Source organism: Myotis daubentonii, chromosome 10 (genome assembly GCF_963259705.1).
Source record: "Myotis daubentonii chromosome 10, mMyoDau2.1, whole genome shotgun sequence".
Lineage (NCBI taxonomy): Eukaryota > Metazoa > Chordata > Mammalia > Chiroptera > Vespertilionidae > Myotis > Myotis daubentonii.
This window is the reverse complement of record NC_081849.1, coordinates 45094464-45107554: the sequence shown is the minus strand read 5'-3', so window position 1 is coordinate 45107554 and position 13091 is coordinate 45094464. Positions and strand designations below refer to the sequence as shown.

Here is a 13091-nt window from a genome sequence, read left to right as displayed (position 1 = left end):
TAAAGAAAATTTCCCTTTTAAATGAAACTGATTTCATTTAAAAGGGAAATTGTACACTCAGCTCCACTTAAAATTCAGGTAATTTTCAAAATATTTAGTGCCAAAATAAATCTTTAGACAGAAATATTTCAATACTATCCAAGGAAGCACTATTACCAAGTCTACAACAAATTTAATTATTTCAATATCTTCCAAAGTGGGCAGCATGTACAAAAATCAGCACAACATTAATTAATAAGTTTTGATCAAAGGAACTTTGGAAAATACTGCTAAATCAGCTTACCATGAGATCTCAGATCTTTTAATATCTAGATATGTTACCAACCTATGCATTAAATATACAGAAGCATATGTTGAAATACAGCCACAAGATGGGAGGTCAACCCAGACAGAGAGAGAATTATGAGCCAAGATGAGCAGGTGGGAAAGCATAAGGCATCTTTTGGGAAACTCTGGAGTTGCAGGAGATAAATCTGGACATGGAAGCAAGAATCAGACTATGTTCTGACTCCTTAAAAACTCAATCACTACCCATTGAAGATTTCCAAGTAGGGGAGTGATCATATAAATAGGGTCATTGGGGAAGGTTACTGCGGCCATAAATAAAAAGGTTGGTTTGGAGCAAAAGAAATACTGGAAGCAGGAAATCCAGTCAGAAGGCCCATGCAAATGTTCAAGAATGAGATTAAATAGAAATGATAAAAGAGAATGCAAAATAAATAACGAAAGCAAGACCTATTGCAAAATAAGAATGAGAGGAATGAGGAGCAGTTTCAAAGTTATCTTAAAGAGCTCACCAAGAAAGTGATGGTGACTTTAGTGTCCACAGTGAATCTTTTGCAGTTTCTATCTAAATGGATCATGCTTTCTAACGGCCCCCAAGGCTTGGTTACAGGTTTTCTACCATATAGGACCTATCTTTCTTGATGACATGGTTAACTTCTATTTATTCTTTAAGAAGTCCAGTTCACTTGTCATCTCTTCTTTTTAAAATCACTTTTGTATGCTCTCTTAGTATCCTAGGTATACAATATCTAGGACAGGAAAATCAACATATTTTAAAGATATATTAACGTATGTGTCTCTCCTCAGTTAGATTATGGGCTCCCTGAATTTATGGAGCAAATTTGCCCATGTTATAGGCATCCAAATTGGAAAGAAAGAAGTAAAACTGTCATTGTTGGCAGAAGACATGATACTGTATAAAGAGTATCCTAAAGATTACACACATACACACACACACACACACACACACACACACACACACACTAAAATCACTGTGGGAATTTAGAGAAATAAGTGATTAAGGAAGAGCTCATGGGACAGCAATATTGTTTATTTTGTTTTAACTTTTGTTGAATGTATCGGGGTCACATTGGTTAATAAAATTGTCTAGGTGTTAAGTATATAATTCTATAATACATCATCTGTATTTTGTATTATGTGTTCACCTCCCAAAATCAAGTCTCCTTCTGCCACCGTTTACCTTCTTCTTCCTCACACCACCACTTTGACCTTTTGGGGTTGCACTCCTGGGGTTCTGGGTGGCCAGGAGCTTGTCCAATATCCAGTAACTTCAAACGCAGTCACTTACTGGCAAGGTAATTTCTGACTTTGGGATAAGGCATTGATGGAACCAATCCAGATAAAGGATTCTCATTGTCCAGGCCTCCTTGTTGTACAACCAAAGACTGACAGCTGGTGTTCAATCTTTTCCCTTTAAGGCTCATGGGTTAGCAGCCTTATAGATAAGGGCAATACTGGTCATAAACCCGGCTGCATTTACACAAAAGGTAGACTTAGCCTCTTCCCTCCTGCCTTAATCCTGGTGCTTCCTTCTCTCCCTTACTGATAAATGTCCTACGTGGCATTTTTGTTTTGTTTTGTTTTTTACAGAATAGGGAACTTTCATCTGCATTAAACCCCTGGTCAGGAGAATATCCTTTTCATCAATGATTTTCTTAATTTCATCTGGGAACTCATCAGCTTCCTCTTGGTTGGCAGAAGCTGATTTTCTTGTTATCTTGACATTTTTAAAGCCAACCCTCTTTCCAAAATTATCAAACCATTGTTTGCTGACATGAAGTTCTCCAGATTTAGAACCTTTAACCTTCCTTTTGCTTTAAGTTGTCATATAATAACTTTGTTTTTTTCTAATCATATTTGAGTCTATACATATGCTTTGCTTAAAGCAATCCTGCACCCATATAAAAACTGAATTTTTAATATGAGATAAAAAGGTATTTTGAAAAAAGTGCAAGGTCACACCTGCTGGCATAGTTGCTGTGATGGCTTAATCAATTTTCCATTTTTACAGTTGTCCTTATGCTGGGTTCATTTATCTTGAAATGGTGGACAACAGCAGCTGCAGACCTCAACCTATGTTACATACCAAGAAATTAAAAAAAAATATTGCAACATCAAGACTTTTCTCTGCTTCTTGGGAGTATTTTCAGAACCATTAGAGGCACTTGGCATAGGTCCTCTGGTGTTACAGCATTGCACTAAACATGATGAAAAATATGGGAGAACCGCAAGAGATACCTTCTTACTATGTACACCATTTACCGGGGAGAATTACTCACGCAGAGATGACTAATGTCATAAGGCGATTTAAGCACATACTGGAGACACATGTGTCTACCACAATAGCATCAGGAGGTGGCTACAAAATTATTATACCAGTACACCGTATGTACTATAGTTATATTTTTGCAGTTATGTTTTAATACTGTATCTTTTCATTTCTTACATTCTCTTAACTATGAATTACTCCATGGATGGGTCTATGTTTTGTGCATAAGTTTTGATAACTTTTAACTTTTTATAATTGATTTATACCCATTTTATGGTAGTAAATGATAAAATAGATAGGTATCTACATATATTTTATAGATTCATGACATATCTTTCTCTTAATTTTTCTGATATTTCTAGGCTACATGGGTCATTTGTAATATTTTTTCAAATTGTTACAAATCTCCAAAGAATTCTCTAGTGTATTTATTTTTTTAAGCCTGCATATAATTGGAACTGCTCAGTTCAAACCAATATTGTTCAAGGGTCAACTGTTTACTAAAAGAAACTTAAAGACATGTCAATCCAAAGTGTAGATATTTTTGGATCCTGATTTCAACTGACCCAAATTCATATGTCATTTATGAGACAACAAAGAAAATAAGACCCTAACTGATATAAAAAGATTACTGTTCATTTTCATATATGATAATGACTAGGTTGTTTAAGTATTATCCTATCTAATAAAAGAGAAACATGGTAATTGGCATACGACCTCTACCCTTCCCATTGGCTAATCAGGGCAATATGCAAATTAACTGCCAGCCAAGATGGTGGCCGGCAGCCAGGCAGCTTGAAACTAACATGAGGCTTGCTTGCTTAAGTGACGGAGGACTCCAACATTCCCCGCCTGCCACTGCAGGCCTCTGAGCTGCAACTCTACACAGCTATGTAACAAATATAGAAGCTAAACAAAGCCCCAGAAACCTGCTTTAGTCCCCGGCTTCAGACAGCAGGATTGCAACATTGTAAGCAAAGGCCAGAAACCTACTTTCAGCAGTGGAGGCCTAAGAGCTGGAGCCAAGCCGCAAAGCTAAAGCTGGCCCAGAATAAAAAAGAAAAAAGAAAAAAAGGAGCGGTTGGGAGCTTCAGTCGGCCTGAAAACAGCCCTCAGCCCCTCACGCAGACTGGCCAGGCACCCCAGTGGGGACCCCCACCCTGATCCAGGACACCCTTCAGGGCAAACCAGCCAGGACCCACCCGTGCACCAGGCCTCTACCCTATATAGTAAAAGGGTAATATGCCTCCTAGCACTGGGATCAGTGGAGCCGCGAGGCCTCCCGGCACCAGGATCAGCATGACAGGGGGCAACGCACAAACCCCCTGATCACCCCGCAGCTCTGTGTGTGACAGCGGGTGGGGCCAACACCTCCCTATGCACTCTACTCTGTTTGTGACAGGGGAAGGCGCCCCAACCCCCTGATCAGCCCTGCTCTGTATCTGATAGGTAGGGGGGAGCTCCCCAACCCCCTGATTGCCCTGCGGCTTTGTGTGTGACAGGGTGTGGCGCTCCAACTCCCCCCCCCCCACGGGCCCTGCTCTGTGTGTGATGGGGTAGAGCCATAACCTCCCCATCGGCCCTGCCCTGAGTGTGAGAGTGGCGGCGCCCCAACCCCCTGATGGGCCCTGCTCTGTGAGTGATGGGGGCAGTGCTCCAACCCCCTGATTGGCCCTGCTCTGTGCGTGACAGGGGGTGGCGCCGCAACCTCCCCATCAACCCTGCCTTGAGTGTGACAGGGGGCGGTGCCCCAACCCCCAAATTGGCCCTACCCTGAGCGTGACTAAGGGTGGCATCACAACCTCCCGATCGCCCTGCTCTGTGCATGACAGGGGGCAGTGCCCCAACTCCCCAATAGGCCCTGCTCTGAGCCTGACCAGGGGCTGCACCTAGGGATTGGGCCTGCCATCTGCCACCTGAGAGCAGGCCTAAGCCAGCAGGGCGTTATCTCCCGAGGTGTCCCAGACTGCGAGAGGGCACAGGCCGGGCTGAGGGATCCCCCTCCCGCCCGAGTGCACAAATTTTTGTGTAGCGGGCCTCTAGTTATATATATTGAAATACTTTCAGATGAAAAGATATGATGCCTAGAATTTGCTTCAAAATAGTGCCTGGTGGTTGGAGGTGAAGGAGGCTGAGTGGTGGTGATAAAAATGAAAGAAAACTTATTATTATTGGAGTTGGATGGTAGCTACATAGTTTATTTTTATATGTTTGAAAATTTCCATTTTATATTATTTTAAAATGCTTGCCCCTGGGTCATATCTCAGAGCTATTGAATTAGAGTATCTGAGAATCTAGGAATCTGGATTATTAACAAGCTCCAAAGTAATTGTGATACACATTAAAATTTGGAAATCACAATTCTAAAATAATTTATCCCATTGTTCTTGCTCTTTTCACTGAAATACAGTCAATTGCATATACATGCCATATCTTTAAAGACAGAAACTATCTTCCATCTCCCAAGGCCATACATTTGATATACACTCAATAAGTATTAGTGATCTTAGCCTAGTTATTTATTGTTGGTCACTGTGAATAAATATTTTATGTCTAGATTATATAAAACTTACTCACATATTCCAATATCTGGTCCATTTGATATCAGGAGTGTGCATCTTCTCACAACTGTTAGCAATAATCCTTTGGCCATGTGGACTTTCTTTCTTAATGGTCCTATTTAACACTCCTAATTCATAAATGCCAATATTCCCATACCTCATGCAGCAAAGATAAAATCTAACAGGATGGAGACAATAGCTGCCTCTTTCACAGACAGATTAAAACAGAGAATATTAGCAGACATATATAAGATCTACACTACTGCACACACTCAGGTGTGCACACACACATACATACACACTAAGAAAAAGAAAATGTTTCCATCTGTCATTGACACTCAGCTTTGCCTGAGTTTTTGGTTCTTTGCAATGATTCATTTATAAAACAACCTTTTTGACTCTTCTAATAGAGTATTCTTGGGAAAATGTAACCTTTTCTTCAGAATGTTTTTTCCCCCCCAAAGACTACTATTCTGTAAACCTACACCTTGGAACTCCTGAAAGAATATAACAGATTCTGTCGCATGCTGCTCATAAGTGTTGTAGTTCTATCACTAGCTAGGTGCTTTTGAATATGACATTATTATGTTGGGTTCTGGTTTCCTGCTATACATAATTCTAGAATAAATGCCAGTCTACTTTAGATCATCTCTAAGTTCACCTATGGTTTTATGCTACTTCTAGGAAAACATATTTCACTAATATTTAAACAGAAAACACAACGTTTCCGAAAAAAGAAAGATATAAAACGGTTTCACCTCAGCTTCTTAGACAATAACAAACAAGGTCAAGTGGGTACATTCTGTTCTGAAGGAATAAATCCAGGAATATGAAGGATTTCTCTCACTCTTGCTTACCTGCTTATGAGCATGATCATAAGAATTAATATGATTATCAAATTCCTGGTGTTTGTGATACTGCTTGTCACATAATTCACAGTAAAAGTTTGCCTTTACATCCTCCAGGGCCTTTGTGGTGGACTTCTCCTTCTCTGGAAAATCCTAAAAGAAAAAAGAAAAAGTGTTGGTTGTATTTCTCTCTAATAACATAACCAGATATCATATCATTCAAGTTGGTATTTTATTTTACTGTGACTGACATACTATAGTTAGGCTCATTGTCGTTTGGAAATTCATGGCAATGGAGAAGTAACTTTCAGTTCAGCCTTATCCCTAAGTTATCAATAAACATATAATGAACTAGCCCAAAGGAGCCCTCAGCTGAATCCTGGTCATTACTCATCCCCTTCTTGCCACCTGTTTCCAGCTCACGCTTCTGCTGACTCACCTACTTGGAATAATCAGCACCGTTTCTTCCACCTACTCGGTGACCCCTCTCAAACACTACAAGGCCTCTCTGTTACAATCTTTTATTGGGACATTAATTACATTGTGTTATATCATTCCCTTATGTGTCATGTATTTCAGCCTCACCTTTGGGACTTGCTGTTCTCACTGTACATACTGCTTTTCCGACCTTGTTAAAGTAATGAGCGTGTACTCCTTTCCCGATACCCATCTCTGCCCCCCTGGGGAGCCTCTCCATGACTTTTCCAGGAGAAAGTCTCCATGATGGTACTTATTACCAAGCACATCTCTGATCATTCCCACTCATCTCCTTCACAGACATTTCTTTTCTACATATTACCCCTTACATTTTCGTGTGGCACACCATTTCATCTTTAGCCCTTGGTGACCTCCATTCTCACTATAGCTACAGCCTTATTTGTGCATAATCTCTAACTCAAGCCTAAGCTTCTTCCACAAGCCTTAGTTAGTTCCTGACAGACATCACTAATGGGTTTATCACATTTTTAAGACTCTTACCCTTACTATTTTGACTACGCTTTATTGCAAACAGGGCTTTGACCTCATCATCCCCCTGCTTAAAATCCTTTTGAATTTTCTCATTGCTTATAAAATAGTAGTGATGGATATTTATTGAGCATAAACTATGCACCAGGTATTAGGCTAAGTATGTGAATTATCACATTTATTCCTCACAAAAACCCTGTAAGTTTTATCCAAATCTACACTTTACAGATGAATCAACCAACACTTAGAGATTACACACTGGTGATCACTGAGTAAGTAAGTGGAGAGAGGAATTCGAATTAAAATAATCTATCCTTATTTCCCATGGTATAAATACCTGAGCTTTACCATCTCCCTTTACAGCCAATCCCCTTATTACACCACACAAGCTCCTTCCTGTATCATTAGTGTTATTTTGTATCAATTCATGCTCCCATATTACCCTTTTTAATTCAATGACTAGACATACCATATAATAGCAAATGATCTGTTTTCATGCCTATTGCTCTCATAAATCCTTTGATGGCAGGTACTGTTTTATTCATTATTGTGTCCACAATGTGAACATATTGTCTAGCCCAGAATAGATGCTTATTTAATATGCATTATGTAAATCAATGGATAATGGTGGCTTACATATTTAGGTCTCATACCATTCCGCAAGTTCTCTATTATCCCGTGCCATAAAGGAATGTCTGACCCATAGAGGAAACAAAATGAAACAAAAAGTATAAAAAATGGATGAGCAAAATAAAGGATGGTTTTTAGCTTTGTTTCTCCAAAATGACTAACCCTGTACAGAAAGAAATCAGGCCATGAACCTAAATCATAGGAGCATCACTGGCCAGACAAGAAAGCAAGCACAAAAATTTAGGCAGTTTCTCATAGGGTTGGGTGAAGTGATGGAGAACTTAATTGTGACATGGGAAAATAATAATTCAAGTCCAAATATAAGAGGCGAACACATATAGTAAAGAGCAGGAAGGACATGTATGCCATTAATAAACAACAAAGCTAGATCAAATATTTGGATTGCCTATGTAAAACAGTCAAAGTACGAATTTGGTTAAATTTGAGCTAATGGGGGTGGGGGATAAAAGCTATTGGACAGGATGTATCCACTGATAACATTGACTCTAATTTCAGGATTTAAACCCAGTTACTCAAAGAACCGGGACAATAGCCTGCTAGTGTAGTCGCTGTTGAGAATTGAGGCAGGATTGTAGCATTGAAGTAGAGCTAAATATCTTGATGTTGTAGGCTTAGAACCAAGGGATACCATTATTTCTCACAAGGGTTTTTTTAAATGCCCTTTCTTATTATAATTTCAAGGACTGGATTGGAATGAGGAACTACTTTGGTTTACCCATAGTTCTTAGTTTATGACAACAGCCTTAGAAAACTGCCAGTGTGCCTTAGATATTAAGCAACTCTACCTCAGCGCTTAAACATGCCTCAGCTTTATTAACAGGGTGTGGGGCAGGAGTCATAACTGAGAATTTAATCTGTGATTAAAGTGGATTTTCCTATTATTAATCCTATTATGTAGAGGATTTTATGACAATAGCTCAATGGCCAGGAGTGAGGCTTCTTCAGTTACTCTTGGTATCTTCATCTAAACATCTTTTATTTCTAAAACAAACTTTAATTATGACATTACATGCATTTCAATGGAAAATGTTATAATTATAAGAGAGTTATACCAATATTTAGTTGTATACCATCTCATCTGAATGTTCACATTTTGCAAAGTAATCAGACTAAATTACATCCCTCATTTCTTGCTTAATTTTTCTTGGCAGGAATAAGAACATTCCCAGGGCATATCCCATTTCCCTTATGAAGAGAGCAAGAGTGCACAGGTGGGGAACAAATGCCATTAGCAAAACATAGAGTTAACAATCTAATGTATCTGTCTAAACCAGAAGAGCATAGAGCCAACAGCGCTGGGGATAAGAAATGGGGAAGCTGGGACCTGTGGGTAGAAATATCAGGCAGCGGAGAATACATGTCAAGAGTTGGGTAGGGTTAGAGGAATCAAATTGGAAAATAAATAAATGATTCCTTAGAAATCTTTGTCAAAACCTGAAAACTAAGGCCCATGATACTATTCAGTATGAGGTAGGCATGAAATCAACTGTCTATGGAGATGGAGCTAAATTGAATCAGCTCTAAGTAACAGAAGGCTGGAGGGTAAGGTTGCAGTAGAAGAGGTATCGTATAGTCTAAAGCTATCATTTAGCAAAAAGGGAAAATGAAGTTAGTAATAACATGACGTAGAAAATCAGGTCAATGGTAAAGCAGGCCATGATTTCCATTGTATGATGCTGCCTCATCCTCCCAACCATTCATTTATCCATTTAACCATACACTCGTCCGACTAACCAGTAAGCAGCCATATATTCAAGAATCTCTTGTTGAGCAATTTCTGAATATCAATTTCTTTCTGGGTCTTTACCTCAGAATTTAAAGTCTAGCATTGGATAATTACATGTAAAGAGGTAAGCACTGTAAATTGTGATAGAGTGATAACTTTGTTCCTATAGAGTTTACCTAGTTCATACTAGTCAAGAATACTTGTTTTTTTATACTCCACAAAAAAAACCCCCACAGCTGAACAAAAAAACAAAAAACTCATAGAGGCAAACAACAGATCATTGGTTATGATAAGGGAAGTGGGGTTGGGGGGACGGGCAAAATGAGTAAAGGTAGTCAATTGTGTGGTGATAGCTGGAAACTAGATTCTAGTTGGTGAGTTAGATGTAGTGTAACACACATATGTCAAATTATAATGTTTTATACCTGAAACTTATATAATGTTACAAGCCAGTGTTACCACAAAAATAAAACAAAGTAAAATAATTTAAAATTATTGGAAGAAAAATCAATGTGTTTCCCACTCTCTGTTTCTTTTATTCATAGCATCAGATACAGTTAAGCACTCAGAATTTCTTGCCTTTTTATTTAATAACAGGATACTTTTACTGGACAAATAAAATTGAAGGCAAATGAAGGTGAAATTTGCTTTCTTAAGTTATTACATAATCTTTAAATATATTTAGAGATATGGAGTAAATATAAAAGGAGTAAAATATCAGTAAATTTAAAAATAAGAAAAAAATCAATGATTCACTATAATACAGCAGACATACAAAATATTATCATCATTGATTTGCTCATTTGAAAATTATTCAAATTTTTCTTCTCACATTTTGCCTATGAAGAAGAGGAATCTTAACAGAAAAAATAGCATTTATAATATAAAACTTCTTATTAATCATCCTCAATGATTCATTAAAAGGTTGAAATTGAATTATAAATTGAACATGACTGTTGTTTTAATAAGTCATTTAAAAACATTAGGTATTGCCAGTGGGCCTTTTATGTTGCGCTTCAGTAAGAATTCTGTAGTCATTAATTACTTTTCATAATTAATATTTTGAGTGCAAGGAGAGAAAATGTACTTTTTCACACCAAGAATTTTACATTCATACACACAAGAGGTGCATCTGTAAAGTGTCAAGTATTCTGACTAGATTAACATGTTTATTTAGAAATAGATGTTTACTATCAAATTATTTTTATTATTGTAACGATACTTACACACTTATACCAACTGAGCTCTCATTATAATACAGAAATCAGCTAAGCATTTCATACATCTTAACTCCCTTAATACTCCCACTAACCTTATGATGCATTATTTATTATTATCCCATATAAAGATATAGAAGATAAGGTACCAACAGATTTGGAAACACAATTGATGTTGAAGAGCAGAGACTGGACTGGGAGTCAGATCTGCCTGACTTCAGAGGTATTAATCACCATGCTCACAGCTGCCCCAATTACTTAGGCTTCACCCAGACACCACATAATTCTGAGCTGCCTCTGCTAACTTTTATGTAGAGTTAGGATGATACAGAACCCCAACTCCCAGAGAATGGTAGAGGAATAATTATAATTTTAAAAATCTACAAAGCTCTTGGAGCTGAGAGATGTGCACTAGGAAAATACAAGGTAGTAGTCTTGTTTCTACTGGTTATGAATATGTGCCCTGATTCTTAAAAAGGAAGAGAGAAAATCAATTGCTGTTCTTCATATCTCCTTGATGGTAATACCAGCTCAGAGCTTTGAGGACTGAATTCATATTCTTTGCCTGAAAACTCACATTTGACCTTTCACTGTTATGTGTAAGAGATTGCTTTAAGAATTCTAATGTTCTCTGACCTGTTTTAATACATTGGCTCCAAATAAAATCCTGCCTGAGCGAGAGCATTTTCCCTCATCTCCATTGATCAAGTGGCTGTGGCTGAATAGGAGAACTCTTTTGGTCTCCATTGTTTTCCTGTTATCTCTAGAAGAGATTAGGAAAGGAAAAACTCCTTTTAGAAGGTTTTATTCATTTATTCATTTTATTTTTGTGATCGGAAAAATAATTAGTCTTTGAAGACTACATAGCCCAAATAACAGCCTTTATCATATAGAAGTTGTAAACTCTCGAGGTTTCAGTTACCTCAGTATGAATTATGGGAAATAATGAGTAGCTTGCAGGTTTGTTGTGAGTATAAAATAAGATCATAGTAAAAAGCAGCATATGTGTGTGTGTGATACTAGAAAATTATTTAAACTAATGCCATTCTCCCATGAGTCTACAATTCAATTGTCATTTTCAAATGAAAATTTGAGCAAGTGAGAGGGGCCCTTATCATCTTCGGTCACCATCTCATATAAAAGCAAAATCCCTGTAAGTAAACTTCAAATTTGGTTTATATCACTAGAGTTTTCGGATGTTTTTGTCACAATTTTTTTTTAACTTTTAGACTGCAAATTCTATACATAGTCAATAGAGCATCTTAGGTGTGTAATTAATGTTAATATTACTAATATTGATTTCCCTAAAAATATGGCTTCTTTTATTGAAAGAAGGATTTTTGCATTCTATAGCATCTAGCAGGATACTTGTTATTTAGGAAAAACTTAGTAGATATTTGTTGAATAAATAACATTAATGAATAAAAAAGCAGAGAATGCCTTTCCCACCACATAAAAGATAGCTTGGCCTACCCTGGCAGTGTTAAGACATATCATGGAGCTGTTAGATTTTTAGAACAATCATTTTTTTTAAACAAAAATGTATCTTCTGAAGTCTAGGGAGTTTCTTGAAAAATCTTAAAATAATGGAGTGTGGCAACAGCACACAGATTTACAATCAGAATAGAGTTTTTTGTTTTACAATACTCTTACCATTTCACCATAATCTATCATCTTCCTTACAATTCATTGACAATCAAGTTTGGTTTCCTGGACTTGGAATAAGCCATGACCAAAGTTAGGCCTTTGTACCAATGGCTAGGTAGGTGTGATGTCAGCACTCCCTTGAGTTGAAAAGGAGCTTTCCCCCTCTTATTAATGATCCATTCAAATTGTCCAGGTGAGAAGATAAATACAACCACATTCAATACGTGAACTTGTCTCTAGGTGGAATTCTTTGGAGAGAGCTCAACATCATTTCTAATTTGAAAAGAAAAACAAATGAATGGCAAGGTGCCAAAATGATGACTACATTTCTGTTCATGAAGCAACAATTAAATATTTAAAGTTTGCTTGTATATCTGCTTATTTTGGAGAAGTTTTCTATTTGGCTTCATTGGAACAGAGATTATTTTTGAAAACACATGCATTTCCATTAGAACCACTTTCATCATCATTCCATGCCACCAAATTTAGCTTCCTCAGCATAAATTAATATACAGCTCTTCTACCATAAAAACACTTTAGAAAGTATAGAAGGCATTCCCAGGTGCATGCTAAGATAATCACCGCAGTAGCTATCGTAATATTGCTTAATTACGCTTCTCCGGCACGAAAGAGAATAGAGGAAGTTATAATTTCCATATTGCTTATTGATCAGATATACATGCTGAGTTACACAAGTTTATAAAGGTCATGGATTTGTTTTCAGAGTTCTTCTTTAACAAACAATGAAACAGTAAAAAATATACATAAACAAATGAACTTTGCTGGACACAATTTAGTATTAGCCCATCTCTCATAGAGAACATCCCAGCCCTCACCAGTAAAGCAAAACGATATCCTTGAGCAAGGCTTGAAAATCTATGTAAATTGTCCCAGGGTCAG

The 13091-nt window shown here is 37.5% G+C and overlaps 1 protein-coding gene across 1 annotated transcript in view; it reads right to left on the bottom strand.

The window, feature by feature from the left end:
- ZNF804B (zinc finger protein 804B) overlaps nt 1-13091 on the bottom strand; it is a 396079-nt gene that overhangs the window by 74422 nt on the left and 308566 nt on the right. The window contains exon 2 of the mRNA XM_059712235.1: nt 5994-6137. Coding sequence (XP_059568218.1) covers nt 5994-6137 — 144 coding nt within the window. The remainder of the gene's footprint in view (nt 1-5993; nt 6138-13091) is intronic.